This window comes from Ptiloglossa arizonensis, chromosome 1 (assembly GCF_051014685.1).
Source record: "Ptiloglossa arizonensis isolate GNS036 chromosome 1, iyPtiAriz1_principal, whole genome shotgun sequence".
In the NCBI taxonomy this organism is placed as follows: Eukaryota; Metazoa; Arthropoda; class Insecta; order Hymenoptera; family Colletidae; genus Ptiloglossa; species Ptiloglossa arizonensis.
In genome coordinates this window covers 21,791,838-21,812,559 of record NC_135048.1, presented here as the reverse complement: position 1 = coordinate 21,812,559, position 20,722 = coordinate 21,791,838, and the positions used below count along the sequence as shown (strand labels likewise).

Genomic DNA, 20,722 nt, shown 5'->3' with positions numbered 1-20,722 from the left:
TTTTATAATAAGTATAAAAATGACTCACTGTTAACAGATACATAATGAAATTATTGTTTATGTACATGCTTCATTATAGTTGAAAATATTTGTACTATAAAATTGTTGTATCACATACACACATTTATGTTGCACGTAAATTTTCGTAGTTATTACAAAGATTGTATGAATGTAATATAATTGATGAATTGTACGAATTAAATATAATTGGTTAATATGCGCACGCGTTAAACTCAGTTTCTGATTGGTAGAAAGGTAGGTACATGCATTCAACATAGATGCGATAGTTAAAGAAAGACATTACACGATGAAGTAGGAAAAAGACAGAAGCTACCATATTGCGCACGCGAGGGATACGGAAAAGGACAGAACCACCGCCGATATGATTGCTCGTTCACTTGTTCTCAGTAGTAAAGCAAAGTTTGGTGTGAAAAGTGGTTCGTCGTACATTTGGAGCGAAACACAAACTCAAAAAAGAAATTCTTGTTTGTCTTTACAAGTATCACTGTTGTGAATAAAATTTAGTGCCACCAAAGGATGGCAACTACAAAAGACGACAGCACTGATAGTGTGCAATTCTTTGAAGGCGTGGAGAAACTCCTCGAGATTTGGTTCACAAGCAACAGTAGCATAAACAGAAAGCAGGGCGATCTCAGGCAGATTCCTCAGTAAGTTGAAATGTTGTGTCTCGAATCTAATCAAATTCTTTTTTTTGTCTATCTTTGCTTTAAACTTAATTCTTGCAACTTATCATACAATATTCATAAAAAATTTTATCATAAAATTGTTATTATTTTTGTATAACATCTACCTTTACGCAAATTTAATAACAATGTTAGAACTTTACAATATATTTGAACTTAAGTACACATATGTCAAAGGTTAATGTAATTCAAGGTAACATAAATACTAAGAATTTGTCAATGACACATAGATTAATCGAAATAAATGTTTTGGTAAGATGAAACCGGCTTGGTAACCATGACTGTATCGCCGGCACCTCACGATACAATGTTCTGATAGTAATTGTTAGTGCGCTTAACCCAACAGTTGCGTGAGAATCAGTGCCTCACGTGCGTCGATTTTTTTACAAAGATAAGGCACTGGTTCGACTAGCTTTCGATATTTGATAAGAATTAGTATTGTTTTATTTTAACCAATTTGTTGAATATTGATAAACAAATGAAATGGTTGAAAAAAATATTCTGACGACATACTAACATTGAATAGATTGAATTGTACAGTAGCGTGTATGTGTCGTGTTTTTTGGCGAAGATCGATGCGCCCACCTTCTCGTTCCAGTAATACCGACCGCTCAAAGTGAGACTACGTGACTCTGATATGTATATACATCGTATTATCTCCTTATTTTAAATTGAATATAAATAGACGTAAGTATCGGTAATGATCTTTTTTTTCTAGGACTTTACTAGTATTTTAAGCAATTGTGGTTCGAAAAAAAACTAATTTGTAGATATTGATTATTATAAATATAAAAACTTGATTTTTAAATCGTATACAAATCATTATTATACTTCATGTGACATGCGACTTTATTAAGAGAGATATATAATTTATCTTCGTATAAACAAATATTTCTGAGCTATTATATTGTTACATGAACCGAATATATTACAAAAGTATAAATTACAAATTGTGATTGAAATTTAATATTCTACGAAAAATGTATAATATACGTGTAGTGTGGAAATTAGGGATTAGAATAACTTTCTTGCATAAAACATTGTTTATGTATCAAATGTTCTCGTATTTGAACAGTACTGTTAGTAAGTGAATTCTCAGAGTTGTAGAGTTGTAATATTTTACGTCTAAATAAGAGCATATAAAATCTGGAAAATATTGTGTTTTGTTTAACTTGTAATATTTCAAAAAAATGTGATTTATTTGATTACAAATACATAAATTATTAATTGGTTAGTAATTTTTAAGAATATACTGAATAAACATTTATACACTAATAAGCAACATCTATAAAAAGATTATACAATGATTATGGAAAGACAATATTTTACCATCATTTCGAATTATTTGTTATTTCGTTGTTTATCAGAATTTAAAATATTTATTGTATAAATTAAGTAAAATTTAACATCTTAATATTTATTCGCTACTGGTGAATACTTATTCATTTTCTTCTAATAAGACTAGCTTCAAACTGGAATTTGTTTTGCATTCATTCGAGAAGAATCGAGAAGAAATACCATGTTGTCGTGAAATATTTAATCAGATAGACAATGCAAAAAGAATGGATAAACATATAAATAATAAAAGCAATGGTTCGATAAAATTTATATATTAATTTGACCATTTTTTATTTTTACAAATTTGAAGAATATGATTACTGAAACAGAAAGAACATGCACGCGCACACGTACACATACAATACACCTAAAACATTATAATTTTCATGAAAAAGAGAACGAAGATAATTATTAAATAAAGTTTTGTTTAATATATTCCTGTATTTCCCTGTCGGATAAAAGTATGTTATTATCAATTGAATTTGTTCAATAAAGTTTCGACACATTTGTTTCGATAAATATGGACGCTTGTACGTATTTTTATTTGAGTAAAGTACTTTTCAGATAGAATGATGTTATACTTTATCATAGCACATTAATATTTTACAATGAATTGTATTATATTTAGTGACCATCGTATAATATGGAAACGTTTAATAATTTAAACTATACGTTAAAATTTTGATTCGTTTATTTCCTTATTAAAAATCCACTTTATGTTATATATAAAGTAATATTTTGGGTTTATTTGGATTTGAAGATAAGTCTTTCGTTAAATCTTGTTAAAAGAGTAAAGTTAACTAGGCTATAATCGTTTATTTTTCGAATAAGTATAATGTTTATTGAATGGAAGTCGTGTAAGTATGTGTTATTATTATCATTATTATTACTGTTATTATTGCTGACGTTTAAGTTACTTCTTTTTATCATTACCATATTTATTAGTATGTAGCATGTTAATTTTCATTACGTTTTGGTGATTTCACTCTTTAACGTGATACTATCGAATTTTTCGTGAGTTCTGTTGTAAATGAATTCTGTTTATCTCATGCTGCAACGCATACATACAAACACTACGTGTTACGACAACTGTAAATGTTAGCAAGTATTAATAAATGAGAAATGCAAAACTCGAAATAATTTTACTTTATACTTCATATAAATCATATTTTTCGCTTAAATGCCATTTTATATTTTCTTTCTACATGGTTTACGTATTTATGAATATTTTATAAATGATGTATGGTTTTGTTAAAAAATGTGCTAATACCAATACTTTTCTATAATTAATTGTATAAATTATTTTATTTATTATCATTGTTTCTTTAATATGTGAAAAATGCGTTTCTATGTCATAGTATTTATCATAATTAATAATGCAAGAAATAGTAACAAAACGATTTAAATTTGTCACGCGTTTTAAATTCACATTGCCATTAAGAATGTATATATAACTAAGTTTCTCATCTTCCGATCATTTCATTAATATACTTTCCATTTGTTGCATACATTCTTTGTAATTAAATAATTGAAAATATTTTCTAGAATTATGATAACTATAAGTCTGTTAGATCTGCTCTATAGATTTATTTTATTCCACTTACAAATGTTTTCATTCACTCGTAGATACAAAATTTAAGAACAAATTTCCGAATTTTTACGTCCGTAACAATTTTTTAGAATATTTCGTGCTTTTTTATCTATAAGAAAGCACCCCGTTGTCTTAAGCTTACGTTTAAATATAAAATAAATTCTTAAATAATATAAGGAAATGAATGAAGAGAATTATATTATTTGAAAGTATGCATGTTTTATTCCATTAACAGTTTTTTATAGGATGCACTTAGTGCTGTAAATTGTATTTTATTTTGATGTTATGATTACGTTTTAATAGAGTTACAGTTTGACATAAAAGCGTAATGATAGAACGCCAAAATTACTTACTATAGTGAGTGTAAGAGGTATTTATACAGGGAATAATATCAATACAAAATTGATATAATTCTGTTTATTATAAAATTTTTGTTAAACAAATAATGTTTACATATGTATACAAATTTGTATAGTAAACTGCATATAAATACAGCTAATGTACTTGCATATTTTACAAAAATATTAACAAAAACTTGAAAAATAAGAAAAATTTATGGTTATTAAATATTTGTACACTTACAACTTTATAATCAAAACTAATATTTTATACATTAACGTAAAAAAAAATAATTTTTTTGTTATTCTAATATCTAGTTGAATTGCCTTTCGATTGTATAATTGCTGTAGTCTTTGTGTCACTGACCTTATTAATTTATTGTTTATATTATTGAAAATTTTATTCTACTCTTCTAAAAATGCATCTTTTAAATATTGTTTTGAACAAATATGATTCAGAATTATTTCTTTGACATAACTCCATAGGTACTTTATAATATTAGTTGTTTTTTTTTTTTTTTTTTTTTTTTTTTTTTTTTTTTTTTTTTAATATAACTGTACACTTTGTATTTCATAATCCTACCAATAAAACGAAAAGAGCCAATGCCACTCAGGCTCATACAACCTAAAACTATAACTGATCCTCTATTATGCGTTACAGCGGTCTGCAATTTTCTTTTTTCGTATTCTGTATTCTTTTGCCGCTATACTGTACATTGTGCATGAGACCCTTGTATGTTGTACTTACTCTCATTTGTAAATATTATTCGATTCCAATAATATTTTTGCAAACTGCAATCGTTCTGCTTATTAGTTTTGTTTACGAAGTATTTTTTACGGGCTACTCTACTATAATATCCTTTCTTCCTTAAGAAATGACACACTGTACTGTTTGCATAGATCAATGTTAAGAGAATTTTTCAGGTCGGTTACTATTTTTATCACACTTACTTTTGGATACTGTTTCATTTTATAAAATTAAGACACGTATAAAACACATACCTTTTTGTAATATTAATCATTTTAATGTTTACTGATAAAATGCACAATAGAAATTCTTGGATACTAAGATATTATAAATAGAATTAAATAAATAACGAAAAAAGAACTCTGAAACGATATTTCCGATAATGACATAAAACGATTTTAATTTCTATAGCTGTCTTGCATGTGAAATAATGCCACGAAAGTGTTTGTTAATAATACAATAAAAATAGCGATAATAATTATAAAATCTTGTATGCAACAGTTATATTTTCTGATTATTTCACGCGTTAATTCCTAAGTGAATGATAGTCGAATGTACATTTGTTGGCAAGTCAAAAGATCTTGCAATTGATTATTTACAGTTCGCACAGCTTATCCAAATCATCAATATGCTTTAATATCACATGTCAAGTTTTGCATTCTTTATTTTACAAAAATTAATCCATCGAAATTAATATTACAAGATTTCGACTAAAATTCAAAAATTAACAATTTCTCAAATATTTTAAGTAAGATTAATTATATTTCATTAATATGAAGTTAAGTTTGTTGATTTAAAAAAAAAATTGTAATGCTGACAATTAACACGTGTATATGCATGAATTACAGTCATTAATAATTACTAGTCTACTACTTATTAGCAAACAATATTAGTTCCCACTAATATTAAGAGATATGATATTGATAAAAATATTAATATTTCTTACAGATACTTAAAGAATCTTAGTATTTATTAGTCATAAAAATAAAATCAAGATGAGTTTGAATATGACTTTAATTTTATTAAAGTCGATACACTTTTTTCCAGATGGAAATGGCAGTCCTTACTCAAGATCGTTCGTTGCGAGATCATCAGCATTTGTCGTACCGAACAAGTGGATGCTTATGTTCTAAGGTAATAAAGTTATATAAATATTCTAATTATTCCATATGTATTTAGTTCAGTAATTTAATACTTGTGTACGAGCTTGATTAATCTCATTAATTATACGCGATGCACAATACGTACATATACATATAAGATTACTATTACAGTACACGTACATACATTAATAAACAATACTTAATTTGTACTTACGTGAAATATACTTAAAAACTACCAGATGAATCGTATTGGAATTTAGAAGATATGTTTTACTCAGGACTGTACATATAATCGTTAATTGTATTGATAACTGTTAGTACATTACCATTAGTATTTGAATAATGTTCTGATCAAAAATTTGCTGATCCTCAAAACCAATTATTAATTGAGAATGTGATTGAATGGTACACTACATTATCCGAAATTTTATCTGTCTTACCAAGTATTTAATAACAAATAAGGTGAAAGTGTTTATAGGTTACTAATTATAAATTTAATTTGCTAATGAATCATTAGTACAGCTTAAATAACGTTATCTGCATGTGATTTCATACACAATTACGTACCGATCGTAATTTATATATGGGTTTGAAATATAAAAGTGTGCAATGAAGTGGCATAAAAATGTTTCCAACAATAAAATATAATATAGAGTAAATTTTTAATCATTTTTATTTATAATAACATTTTTTATGCTTGATAAAACTTATTTCAATGATTGAATAAATGTACAAAAATCGATAAAATTTAATATTTCATGACTTTATTACAATAGGTTGTAACAAATTTTACAAGTTCTTATATTTAATATTTTGTATGAGATTCTCTTATTTGTCTCTTTCATTTTTTATTTTAACGGTATTTAATTAAAATTATTACAATAAAAATTGATTTTATAGGGCCTACGCGGACTTTTTATGCAATATATGAAGTAACGTAATTAGACATCCTAGAAGAGCAAAGGGTTGCCCCTCTCTTTCTTTTTGTTGTTGTTGTTGTTGTTGTTGTTGTTGTTGTTGTTGTTGTTGTTGTTGTTGTTATTATTAAATAAAATTCTAAACAAATACACATTTATTCGATATGTTTTTTCCTACAATACTTGATTTAAGAGATACAATGATAAATCATTTTAAAGAGATACGTTGAAAGGCGTTAATTAAAACATTTCCTAGAGTTGAATTTATTAAATATTCAAAGTAGTTATTTTCAAATATTTATTTACCTCCTTTTTTAAAAACAATCGTAACGTGACAGAGACAGTTTCCTTATTTTATATTCTTTCTTGTTGTGGAAATTACAGGCATTAATTTATCATTAATAAAATATCATAAAAAAATAAAGGAGTGTGAAATCTGGTTTGATTTCCTCTAAAGAATTACCTTTCACGTATTCATTGAATGTAATAAAATAGCATCAGCGTAAAATATAATTATCGCTGTATGTCTTAACTTCAAACAAATGTTATTTGTTTTTAAGAAAATAAAAGTTGGCATCCCTCTACCCCGTTGGAATGCCTAGTTACAATATATTATATGTTCCATAATCAGGCTTTCAAAAACTACAAAATCAAAGAAATATTGTATACCTGCGCCTAATAATTTTCAAAAAAACAACATCAAATTTCATGTGAAGTCTGGATCGCTCTATATATAGGCTTAGTTAAAAAAAGGATGGTAAATTAATATTTTCAAAAATTTGTTAACGTTAGTAAATGTTATAGAGTAAAGTCAAAGTATTTTAGGTAGCACATACTCAGATAAATTTATGTTCTTGTAAATGAAAAAGTCAAAAAAATGTTAAGGTCGTTCATTTTTGTTTTCAAACTGAACGAATATTTGTGATGTGCATACTATAATTGTAGTCTACATTTGGACGAGTTCAATGACTCTTCTCTCTCGTAAGATTGATCAAAATTATGAATAGAGAAAAAATATAGTCTATTGTATATTACCATTTTTTTTTTAAATGTATAATATACTTGAAGAAAACAGAGAGATTCATAAAAATGCATATGTATAAATAGATTCAGTTGCGCTATAAGTTTTATATAACCGATAATAAAAAAATAATGCTTCAAACATTAAATTAAACCATTATGGAGCAAGAAATAGTTTAAAAATCAAATGTTATGACGATATACATTTTTCTTGAACAAAAAACTAAAATATTAATATTACACGTGAAGTGTAGCGCACCTATAGCTTGAATTTTATTTCTATTCTTACTAACGTACTTGTAAGAAACATATGCGGTATTTTTAGATCGATTTAGTTATCAAATTACCACAAATAGTTGCCATTATTTATTTCTAATATACAGGTAATATTTGACATTATTGACATGTAGTGCCGTGCATTGTTTAGACCAGAGTTTTGTAAATTTCACTTTTTATCCTCTCAATAAAGAAAAACTTTTATCGGACTCTAGAATAGAATTATATTATTATTTTTTAAACATATTATAAAAGTGTTCTTTAGAAAACTGTATTCTTATTTAAATAATTTTTATTTAATTAAAATGGTTATATATCTAATAATTTGAACTTTTCATATGTTGTTTAATAAAACGGTATACAAAAATAAATATGAAAAAAATTAGTATAATCGCATGGATCTTATTGGCTTTTATTTAAGAGTATTTCATCTTTTATTACTTATTAACAGAAACACTATGAAAAGAGCTGAATATGTTTTATAAATATTATACAAACCGATAAAAACTGTTTTTCTTAGATAGTGAGTTCAAGGTTCTTAATCTCGTTTTAGAAAGCTTTTCCTAAGAGATTTAATCTTATTTCCGTTTACAATATTTCCTTTGCGTATGTCAATTTTAGTTCATTTACTTCTTAGTAGCCAAACGCGATAACAGAAATCTTATACAAACGAGAAGATCATTCGAAGTTCGTTTTGTGCGATTAATGTTAAAACAGTTTATCGTTGAGTGAATATTGTTTTTTTCTTTGCTCCTTGCATTAATTTGTATTCCTCCAATTGATATTTTATCTCAAGAGCGTTTTTTAGTATTTTTTCTTTTAACACAATCGATCGAAGATAATAAAATGACGAAAGTGGTTCGATTAACAATAAACGACTTTAAATAAGATGGATTTGATTTTGTAATGAACAATACTTAAAAATATAGACATTGTGGCAAAATGAATAATTAGTAATTCGATAACGAATAATCTGCAATGTTAATATTAGAAACGAACTGTTAACAACTTCAAATCCCTCTTTTTGGTAGTTGTGGGGGAGAGAATGAAGCTTTTAAGTAGTAGTGGGGATAACGGTACATAGCAACGAATATTCTTAAAGTCGTATTCTTCTTTTTGTTAGAACTCCTCAATTATGTAAAGTAGAAAAATGTGTTCCCAGTAAAAGTTATTACATATGGTAATATCTATCTGAAAATGTAAAAGTCGGCATGCTACCTGTCATATAAAGAGTTGGTTTCAATTATAAAAATGAGAAAAATGTCCTTAACTCAAATAGTTTCGGAGAATACAACTTGTAATGCTTTAAGTAGGACGCTCTGCATACTATGTCCCGAGTTCGCAGAGGACAAACGTTCGACCTTTGGTAAAATAATTTAACTAATGAATATAATAATTTAGTTTTAATAACGAAATTCCAAAACAGATTTCTTTTGTTTCAATTTTTTATTTCAATTAAATGAAAGTAAAGTCATTTAAATGTAAGTAAACTAAATAGAAATATTACTGTAGATAACTTACTTAAATTACCAATGGAGGAAAAATATAAACTTCCATTTCAAGATATTGTGATATCAATTAATGTTACTCAGGCAAATCAAAGATTTGTAAGGATATAATGAAGTTTTTCTTTAGCACATGCAATATATATATAGAATTTTATATATTTTTCCTCGAATGATGTTAACGCAAAATCTGTCTATATAGGTACATACGCATATACTCGATACTAAGGTTACTTAAATTGAACCACTTTCGACATTTTCTTAAATTATTATATTTCTAATTACTGTACTAATTTGAACTATTTATTAATACGATCCAATTTAGGTAATCTTACCGTAACCCTTCACATACGGCGACCTTGGTCAGTTTTCTGTCCATGTGGCTAAGGATAATTTTCGTGCGGTCAACCTAAATTTTAAATGCACTCCGATATTTCAGAACTGTCGTTGAGATCGGGCTTCATACGTCGTATGGATCCAAATCACATACATTCTCACATACATTCTTCCAGAGCAGGCAATAGTAAAAAAAATATAGGTTATGTGTGAGTTATGACAAGTCAGATAAGAAGTCTATACCGCATATGGAACTCGGCCGCTTGTAAAGAAACTATAGTCTAATACAACGTATAGGATTTCAGTCATATGTGAAAAAACTGTAATTCATACGAGGTATGAAGCTCGTACGCGAAAGACTAAACAAAACACAGTTGTGTCTACCCGTTTGTTACCAAGTCGCGAAAAAACTGCTAGAAGAATCGTGATGATACCTGGGGCGTATCCATAGGGTGTCCAACTTAACACTTTACGATGACACGGTTACCGACTGGACGTGTAACATTACATATGAATCTGACGTGACCAGTCAGTCATTCATTTCTTTCTTTATATGGAAATATTCGTCGGGACAAAGACATCTCACGAAAAAAGTAAATGTCGCTAATTAGTATTCTACAATATAATAATATCAGTTTAAAACCACTTTTGCCAGCCGTATATCGAAGTAAGAGCATATTTCATCCGCCGTAAGTCGAAGTAGAAGTATATTGACACTCTTCGTCAAAGTGTTAACTTTTTCGATAGAGCGTCCAATATACTGGACAGCCGCCAAGCGCTCTCTATAGCCCGTGTGTCCACTATACTGGACGTTCATCAAGTGCTTTCTGAATCTGACCTATCCACTATACTAAATGACCGCCACATGGCTTTAACACACCCCGGCATCAGAATATGTAATACAACTATCGAGAGGGGTGGGGGGTGTCTGGTGTCCCCCCTCATAAAAGGGCTATGTAGTACGGTATCTCTCGCTTACCATTGATTTTACAGTAAAAATGTGCAAAGTTAAAGTTGTTGTGAACTAAATTTGGAACTGTTTCTGCAGTAAATAAATTTTCCATAAAACCGATAGTAATCAAAATAAAAATAAAACGCACTTCTGTCGAAATGTTTGTTACCGTTCAAAAACGGCTATAAGGATTGAGCCAAATCTAGGGGCATATGAGTAGGGTAGCCTCGCATAATCTATAAATTACATGACATCAAATAATTCTTTTAATGAAGGGGTATTGGGGGAGGAAAGACGTCAACTATAAAATATTTAATACCTCGGCTGTAGTTATTTGTGTAAAAAAAGTGCATAAATTTTTAATCCAGTAACTGAGAATTGACACAAACTTACATGCCATTAATACCCTCCAAGGGTGACAGAATTGAAAGCGAAATACGTTGTACATTAGGCAGTGCTGAAATATCTTTTGTGTCAAATAATATTTCCTATTCCGGGTAATGTCGAGTAATGTAACTGGTTCAATATAAAAGTTTGCGATATTATCTAGTATATTAAAGCATAAGCGCAGTATAATATAAAATTATTAGAAAGATATAATGCAGAATATTAAATAGCATGCGAGATATAGTTGCATTGCACATTTGTTGTTCATTTTTGTAATGATTATTGTTTGTATAAATAAAGAATGTTTAAAAAGATAAAAAATGAAAGCTTCGGAATCTGACGTGTAAAACTTAAAATGCCACATTTCTAATTAAATTTGTACATACAAAAAAACATCTCACTTGTTTCGGAATCTTTGTATTATCGTTAAATTATTTTTTATATTTGAGTTACTTATTACAAGAAACACGGTGTAGTATCTCTTGCACATGTAATAAAGTCACTACTTCGGTGTATCAAAACTTTAATATTAAATATCTTTGTAATAAATGTGTATTGATACAAACGCTCGGATATGTGTCTGCTCGTTTTCGTTCTAGATTCACCGGAAAAATCTTGCTTCAAATCGACGACCCCACTACTGTGACCTCTAGTTGTTAGTATAAAACGACTTTGTCATTGTATGCTGCAAAATTTAATTGCAAGATTTACAGTGTTTCTTGAACATATTTTTATATGTATGCTTTATCTTATAATCGTGCCTCAGTATTATTTTGTTACTTATTACCGTTACGTGTAATGTAAATTATAACATTATTACGTAACTCTGTTTCAGAAATTCTTCACTCACTTGCAGTAACACTTATTATTATTTGCTCTAAAAACGCATCAATTATCTTAGAGCCATGGGGAACTATTCTTGAACTTGTACTTCGCTTTATACACCCTTCTTGTCTGATTAATCATCAGTATCCTTTCTCTTCACTATTACTTTGTATTCAGAAAAGTTTACTTCACAAATTGTTTGTCATCTTGTACATATCTATTCTTATTGTTACAATTATTTATATTACATACTATATTTGTTAAATTTTAATAATTAAACGATGCAAAAGCATTGCTTGTGATGCACAACAATTTTAATAGTAAATAGAAATAGGTGTTAAATCTGTCGCACAAAAATTTTTTGATGATAATTGTACACATGATTAACTTATTTATACAAGAGAAGGTTAATCGTACAACTCGCACATTTTATCAAGTACTTAGAGGTTGTCTACTTCTGTTGTCAAGTTCGTATACCTTTTGCAGCTATTTCTAAAAATAAATTCTTCCTTATCGCGATAAATTATTTTCATCAATATTGTCTTACTTTTTCTCTAAATGTGTATATCTAATAATTTAAATTTATAAATTTATAATAGATTTTCATAAACACAAATTTTTAAATGCAAAAACATAGGAAGAAGCGTAAAAATTAAATTTCATTAAGTTAGGAAAAATTGCTGTATTCAATTTACAAGCGTTTCAAAACAATTTAATAATTTATAATGAGTCTAAACAGAATTAAGTATTCGAAATAACGAAGTATCATATTTGAAAATGCAATATAATTTTGTCTCTGTTCAGGAAGAAATCGATGCCTTATTCGTTTATGTTTTATCGTTATTCAATTAGTTTCTTGTCTGTGGTCATTGTACTTTACCATTTTATCTATTTTCCGCTTATCGTTGCTTTTCGTTTGAACTAATAAAGTGCCTCGTGTGTTTCGTTTATCACGCTACTTGTATTCAGAAAATCTAGGGTCAATGCCTATATGAAATATATCAATGATAACCCTTCGGAATGTGGGGTATATTTTTAAAAAAATTCCGACATTCACATAGTTTTTAAACGTAAATTTTTAAAAAACATATGTATTTTAAATTAAGATGATTTATACTTAGCTTAAAAAATTGTATTTGACGAAGAAATAATTTTATTAAGTGTCGCCAACGATCGATATTAAATATCTGTTACAAATTGGTGTAACGAGTAAATGGAATATTTTTCGAATAATTATCAACGTTAATTGCGTTATTTATTTTGTTTAAAATTTTATAAAATCTTATTACGCGTACAAATATTTTGTCATACCTTTATCCGTGCCTAATACCGTCTAAATCTGAAGCTAAAAATAATATTACTGTAGAAGCCAAGTAAAATGTCTTTTAATAACTTTCATTCTCTGATAACCTTCAATTCACTATTATTACCAAAATTACTTGAAGAAGGAGTCGAGAATGGATAAAGTTTAATAAAGTATTTTCTTTGACAATATTTTTATTTGAGTCACAATTTTTCTGATATTCTATAGTTTTAACTCCATAAAGAATATGTTTAGGAAAAGAAACAAAAAACAATAAATTGATAACGAATTCTAAATTAGTCGAATGTGTATTTCGTTATTGTTATCTTTTTGAAATATTTATTAAAAATAATATCGTATGGAAAGACGGAATAATGTAGAAATAATTTTATAGTTAAATTCGGTACGCTTCTCTGCACAAATGTATATTTAATACTACTAGGTGATGAATATTTAAACTCTAGACTGTCGTATATGTAAATTACATTTGAAATTAATATCAATAACTCGATATCTTAAATATTCTTTCATATTTAAACATTCTTAGGTACAGATTTACATAATATAAAAATTTCAATGAACTTAAATTACTTTTTCAAATTACAATATGAATATTTTTCTGAACGCGAAATATATTTCAACTATTAACGTTTTCTGAGATATATTGTTTGTTATTATATTTCTAAAATTAAGTTTATAAATTATAGTGGAAAACCTTGTGTAAGAATTGTAATATTTTACAAACTAAAATTAAAAGAAATGCATATTAAGTTTTAAAGAATAGGGATAAAAATTGTTTCGTTTTAATGTACATTTAAAGCAATAATATTTTATAAGATTTTACAAATGCAGTTAACTGGTAATATAAAAACCTTTTTAAGGTAAAATAATGTTATCTTACATTGAAACATATATTACATTTCAAAATTTATATTATTTGCAATCTACAGAACATTTCGAATATTTAGTTCAACAAGATTTTTATTTGAAAACTTATTATAATAATTAATTTAAAACTTCAAAGAAACATTAATATGACAAATTCCATAATGTTAAATAGGTACATTGAAAATAGAAATAGACAAAATTTTTAGATTTGTATAATAACAACATAATAAAAAACAAATTATTTAATACTTTTAGAAATCAATATTGCACATGGTACATTATTAAAATTTACTAAATTAAACAAAGTATTATAAACATAAATGAATTTTTATTTTACAGTGAAAGCAGCATGTTCCTATCAAAGCGTAGGCTTATTCTAAAAACATGTGGTACAACTACACCTCTTCAGTGTTTGGAGCCACTTTTAAAGCTTGTAAAAGAGCACACTGGCTTTGAGGAAGTAGAGGTATATATTCTTTCTATTATTCTTTAATTATCTTACTACTAATTGATCACTTGTTATTGATTCCATTATATTAAAAAATTGTTTGCATATTTAAAATGTACATGAAACTTTTTATTTTACAAATATTAAACAACTTTCTTAGGAAAGAGTATATTGAGGATTATTAATCAATGTTGTAACAATCATTATTACATTGTAAATATAGTGAAGTTTGGTTATTCTGATATTACCATTTCACAATTTTTGTTCATAAAAATTTTCATTTACTGCAAGCTAATTGAAGTCGAAAGTACTTAGCTATATAACTTGACCTAGTGCATGGATAAGTGATGTGTCTATATATAGGAAACCTCTAGTATACAGGATACATCTCTACCTCTTGGTTTATTGATCTCTCTTACCTATGATACTGTACATGAAATGCATTTATTTAAAATCACTTCTAATTCATTGTCTCTGATTACTATACCTATAAATGTGTGATGTACATATGTCAATTTTAACATTATATATGATTAAGCACGTGTTATTTATTTCTTTAGCAAAACCTTAAGAAAAACATAAAGAAGGATTTATACTTATACAGTTTTTAATTCTTTCAGAATGTATTTTATTCACGGAAAAATTATAAGAAACCAGAGTTACAAATATCACCACATCAAGCATTTGAAGAGGAAGTTGCTTTGCTTGATACATTTTTTCCTGGTAATTATATTTTTTATGTGTGTCTATATAATTTAGATTTTATGTTATGTAAAATGAATATTATTAATATTATATAAGAAACTTTAACTGCCTGCTGTTTTTCTTTTTTAGATGGGGAAGCTTATTGTTTAGGCTCTGTAGATACAGATTGTTGGTATTTATATACTCTGAATAAAGAGAAATCTCTAGATGAACCCTCAGAGCCAGATCAAACTTTGGAAATCCTCATGACTCATTTAGACCCAGAAATAATGACTATTTTCACTAGAGATGTATGCTCCTCTGCAGATGAAGCAACTCGAAAGTCAGGAATTGATAAACTTATTCCAAATATGATTATAGATGATTTTTTATTTGAACCTTGTGGATATTCAATGAACGGAGTATCTAAAAGTGTAAGTATACTTAATACAAATTTTGAATTTTAATTCTAAACATTTCAGTTACAAGTAAAAAACGTATTTTACAGGGAAACTACATGACTATTCACATTACACCAGAATCAGAGTTTTCGTATGTATCATTTGAGAGTAACATTCCAGAAACGTCATATGAGGAGATAATACGACGTGTACTAAATACTTTTAAACCGAAAAAATTTGTTGTTACTATATTTGCTAACAAAGAATCTATAGCTGCTAGTTGCCCACGTGATTTAGAACAAACTGATTATCTGAAATGTTCTGGCGATTGGTTGCGTACAGATGTTCAGTATTGTCGCTTCAAAAATTATGATTTGACCTGTGCATTTTACTCAAGATTCCCAAGCTGAGGGTTCATGGACGCTTCATTCAGTCCTAATCAATTAGGAACAAATGAAGCGCTGATCAATACCCCTATCCTTTCTCAAACTACCTCTTCTTTTTCCACTTCCATAAATGATAAAAAGAAATATGGTCAATGCACAAATAGTATACTAAAATCTGATACTGGTTACAAAAAACATGATCTTGTATCTGCTCAGTACATAAAACATAATAATGAAACAAAATCTAATGAGTGCACTATACAAAATTCTGCAATTACCCAAGAAAACACTGTATCAAATGTTACAGTATCCACAAGTCCAGTTATATCCATACCTCGATCCATAAATTCCGACACGCCTAAAAATACATTCTTAAATACAAGCAGTAATGATTGTCATTTTATGCAAAATCATTTGGATATTAAGAGAGATACTAATTCCTATTTCTTACGATCGGCATCATCTTCACAATTAACAATTAAACCCTTTACACAATTGAAAGTTTATAGAAAAGCATCTTTGAAGTCAATGAATTTATCAAATTCTGTATTAGATAATTCTGCACCAAGTCATCGTAAAAGTAACGACTTGACATCGGATACCCATACAACCAATATTTCTAATTGTTCCACCACATTCACAGATAAAAAGGTACCTTTTTCGTGTCTTTCTGAAATGACTCAAGGAAACGATTCAAATGATAGAAAAAATAAATGGAATATGGGGGAGGTGCATATTACTTGTAATCCACTGTCAACCCCGTACCCGTATTCTACGCCTCATCGTAACATTATGAGCGAAACTGTAACAGAATCATTAGATGATGAACCAAAAAGTCGCAGCTGTGGGAGTTTTTTACCCATCTTATCGTTGATTCCTCAGACGATCATCAGCTTTCAGTATTTAAGCCCAAAAATGAAATTTTCGTGGTGGAGAAATAAAATTTCGTGAAGGTACGCTTAAAAGACCATTTAGCGCGACTGCTGCTAGTGGTCTTGTAGCGCAATTAAATGCTATTTAATCAAGCTGTATGAAAACCTCTTACCTCGTAGTGAGTTCCCAATCTTCATCAATTAGAGGTATCCTGTCATCGTTACACAAGTGTATGCCAATCAGTCTATACCCTTTTATTACTACAAGTAGAGTCGTACAGAGAGAACGCATGCAGGTAGATTTTAAAAGAAACATAAATAGTTCCTTCACACTATGGAAACGTTTTGCACAATGTAAAACAACTTTGAATCCTTTGGAAATAATGTCTATATTGTACATTACGGTTCTACTGGATCCTCTAGTCTATGAAGTTTTTCCTAAACTTTACTAATTTATAAGTAGAATTAAACAAATACCTTTTGCTCCATACGGAGAGTTCTCTTATAATTTTGTCTACTTATACCAATAATCTTAGAAATTCATGATAGAAAAATCAAAAATAAAAACCACAATATGGATCTAATGAGACACATCAGTCATACTGTAATTCTATTAAATTTATGCTTCTATTATAAATTGCTTTTTTTAAAAGAAGTGTATCTATTTTCAAATATATATGATCATAAGTCAAAAAGTAAGGAATTATTTAAACATACTTTCCTTATCATAATATCAAATAAGCAATTATATGATCTTTCTAATTTAATATATTATTTCAAAAAACTTATTGATCCATACGAGCTTCTAAAGGTATTATCCTTTTTAATGCATACATCAAAACATAAATTATTCCATGTGAATAACTACTCTATGTGATATTATTAAAAATATGAAAAATAATTCACCAGTTGGTGTTATACAATGTTAAGAATTTAGATTAATCCTTTATAAATCTCTTGTTGACATCTTTATTAAAGAAATGTAAATTCGTTTTATGAAATGAAAGAAGCATTAAGGTAGTTAAGATACTATGATTAACTGAATCATTCCTATATGCGTGTGTGCAAAGTGTTACGTGCGAGCGATGTGTATATGACAAGGCATGTTTCCTCTATTTGTATTTCTCTGTGAGAAATGATGTTATTTCCTATAATTTATATTTACAATGGATCCATATTGCTAAAAAAATGAAAAGAATTTAACTCTTATTTCGTTTATTTTCTTGAGTTTTCAGACTTTCTTTAGAAGTATTGACTTCTATTTCTTCTTATTCTTCTTTATTTTCGCTTAGATAGTCTCTATGTAAAGGTCTAGTTATGAACTTATATTTAGTTCAGTTCGGCGATTATACTACTATTTTTATATTTGTTGAGTAATAAATATTTTTTACGAATATTTGTATTTAATTGTGTTTCATTTCATAATATTTCCAAAAATTTATTGTTTCATAATTGTAATAATAAACAGTTTTATATCTGTTAACGTATATAGTAAAGTGTAAGAATGTTTCATTTTTTTCAAGAAAGGAAGGGAAGAGACAGAGAGACAATAAGAAACGTAATTTACTTAAAGATTTTGTTTCTTAGATGTATAAGTTTTAACTTTATAATTATAAGAATGGCGTTAAGAATTCAATATTATTTAAAAACAAATATATTAATGATCTTTAATAATGAATAACATGAAATTTAAACTCTGAATTCTTGTCACAAACAAAGTTTAATTTACACTGTATATGATTTATATAAATTTATTTTACTTAATAATAGTGAAAAATTTGCTCTATCAACAGTACTAATCAGTTTATAATATAAGTAAATAAAACGTAATGCGGTAGGTAATATACATTATAGTCCCATTAAGTGCTTTCCAAAATATATTATCCTTTGCTGTAGATTATTGTTGCATGTAAAGTAACTTAATTTCTGTATTATACTCATAAAATAAAGATTATATTTAGTCAATTAATACTGTGTAGAATTTACTCATTCTGTTAAATGCACTATGTTTTTTCAAAACTTTAATTGGAGAACATAACACTATTAAAAATACTATTGATTTTAAGATGTTAATTATCAGTAAGTAAATATAATTGTCAATATTATATCTGTAAGGATATAGTGATATGTATATGTATTTATCAAATTATATTGTCAGGTTTAATATGTTCTTGTTTAGTGAAATGAATTCCACTAATCATTGCACTGAATCTTGATCGTAATCCATATTGTACACTTTCATGTGTTGCTTCTTGATGTCCTTTCTGTATTTCATGAGTTTCCACATCAAACTTATTTTGAATTTTATTTAATGCTAGTAACAAAAGAAAATATACATGTATCGGGGTTAATTGAAATAATATATTGGAAAAATGTAAATATTTTTTAAGTGTTTTTTATATTATAACTTCATTTTAAACTTAGCTCCTTTACCTTTCTTCAAATCCATGTCATCCATTTCTATATTATTAATTTTAGATAATTCATTCCTAAAACTTTTTGTTATTTTTTTTCGAATATAATCAGCTTCTATTTCTTGCTTAGTGCGTGGTATTCTAAATCGAATACAACAACAAAGACCAATGAGTACACTAAGTAATATAGAAAGAATTATGCCAGCGAGTTGCCAAACGCGGAATCCAGGTAATGCCTCATCTTCCAACCATTCCTCAACACCACCTTCAACACAATCTCCTGGACGTATAGCTACTTCATTAGGCGAACATGGTGAAAAAGATGAAGACAAAATTGATGTGACAGTTGACTCATCCATCTCCTTCATAGTGTAACAACTGAAATTTCTTAGTAATTTTATAGATGAATAAATTTCAGTATCAAATTGTCATATATAGCTATTTAACTTTATCTTCTTATAATATTGATTGTATAATTTTGTTTTATAATGGATGTGATATAAGCAATACACAATATTTCCTTCAAATGAATTTATATAAATAAAAACTACGAAGGATAATGTAAATCTTCCTTTTGAATTAAACATTATTAACAATATACTTATATAATATTGAATATAAATGTTCTCAATTATAATAGAAAATTTGTAATTCACAATACTTGAATACGATTAAAACTGCAACGAAATTTACACTAAAGCTGAAGATTTTATATATTTTTTTACTTAACATTGAAAATAATCCAAAAATGTGGTGATATATACTAACTGAAAGAACACTTGTAACTGAAGTTCTAAGAGACACACAATGTATCCATACTAAACTCAACTCCTGTGTCCATACTAAATAAAGGGGTGTGGTTATTAATGAATACTCATGTCTGACACTCCCTAGTTTGCACCTTGATTTGATTTTTCAGCCCGCATATCCACTTCCTAATTACAAATCAATAATGCTAATTTCTACTGTTACTACATAAATATTTATAATTAATATAAACGAAGGTTTCATAATTATATCACCTATTATATAGAATTAATATTTTGATTATATTACAATAATTGTATGTTAATAAGAGAGTATAGACGATACAAATAATTTATCAAAAAACACAATGCTGTGTTAAACATACAAATGATACATCAGTGTATTATTTCAATTTTAAACATTTTTTGTTATACATGGATTTCACTAGAACTCAATTAACATAAAGTATATTTAAAAAACAGAACATGCAATTGTACATACTTTGATCATAAAGATTGATATTAATGTCATTATCATTT

At 27.5% G+C, this 20,722-nt stretch overlaps 3 protein-coding genes and 1 long non-coding RNA gene across 9 annotated transcripts; 2 read left to right on the top strand and 2 right to left on the bottom strand.

Annotated features, from left to right (window-relative positions):
- The first annotated feature begins 320 nt into the window (after nt 1-320).
- On the top strand, nt 321-16,174 carry Samdc (S-adenosylmethionine decarboxylase). The gene is made up of 6 exons (XM_076307859.1): nt 321-668; nt 5,767-5,853; nt 14,571-14,697; nt 15,300-15,402; nt 15,514-15,797; nt 15,872-16,174. The coding sequence occupies exons 1-6, from the start codon at nt 538-540 to the stop codon at nt 16,172-16,174; spliced, it is 1,035 nt and encodes a 344-aa protein (XP_076163974.1). The 5' UTR covers nt 321-537.
- On the bottom strand, nt 6,577-10,659 carry LOC143144990 (uncharacterized). 5 transcript variants are annotated; one of them, XR_012991566.1, is made up of 3 exons: nt 10,120-10,659; nt 9,876-9,949; nt 6,577-6,878 (listed from the first exon to the last, which is right to left on the bottom strand). It is a non-coding gene; the product is annotated as an uncharacterized LOC143144990 (long non-coding RNA). The 5 variants fall into 5 exon arrangements; XR_012991567.1 differs by having other exon boundaries at nt 10,311-10,659; XR_012991573.1 differs by having other exon boundaries at nt 6,826-6,878; nt 10,272-10,659.
- A 6-nt stretch (nt 16,175-16,180) lies between the features above and the next one.
- LOC143144975 (uncharacterized) lies at nt 16,181-18,913 on the top strand. Its single transcript, XM_076307891.1, has one exon. It carries the CDS (start codon nt 16,181-16,183, stop codon nt 17,099-17,101), a length of 921 nt encoding a protein of 306 aa, XP_076164006.1. The 3' UTR covers nt 17,102-18,913.
- On the bottom strand, nt 18,877-20,666 carry LOC143144979 (uncharacterized). Of its 2 annotated transcripts, none has more exons than XM_076307914.1 (3): nt 20,205-20,666; nt 19,456-19,814; nt 18,877-19,336 (listed from the first exon to the last, which is right to left on the bottom strand). In XM_076307914.1, the coding sequence occupies exons 2-3, from the start codon at nt 19,802-19,804 to the stop codon at nt 19,164-19,166; spliced, it is 522 nt and encodes a 173-aa protein (XP_076164029.1). In that variant the 5' UTR covers nt 19,805-19,814; nt 20,205-20,666; the 3' UTR covers nt 18,877-19,163. The 2 variants fall into 2 exon arrangements, with proteins under 2 accessions (XP_076164029.1, XP_076164020.1); XM_076307905.1 differs by having other exon boundaries at nt 19,456-19,823; nt 20,205-20,662.
- Between the last annotated feature and the right edge of the window lie 56 nt (nt 20,667-20,722).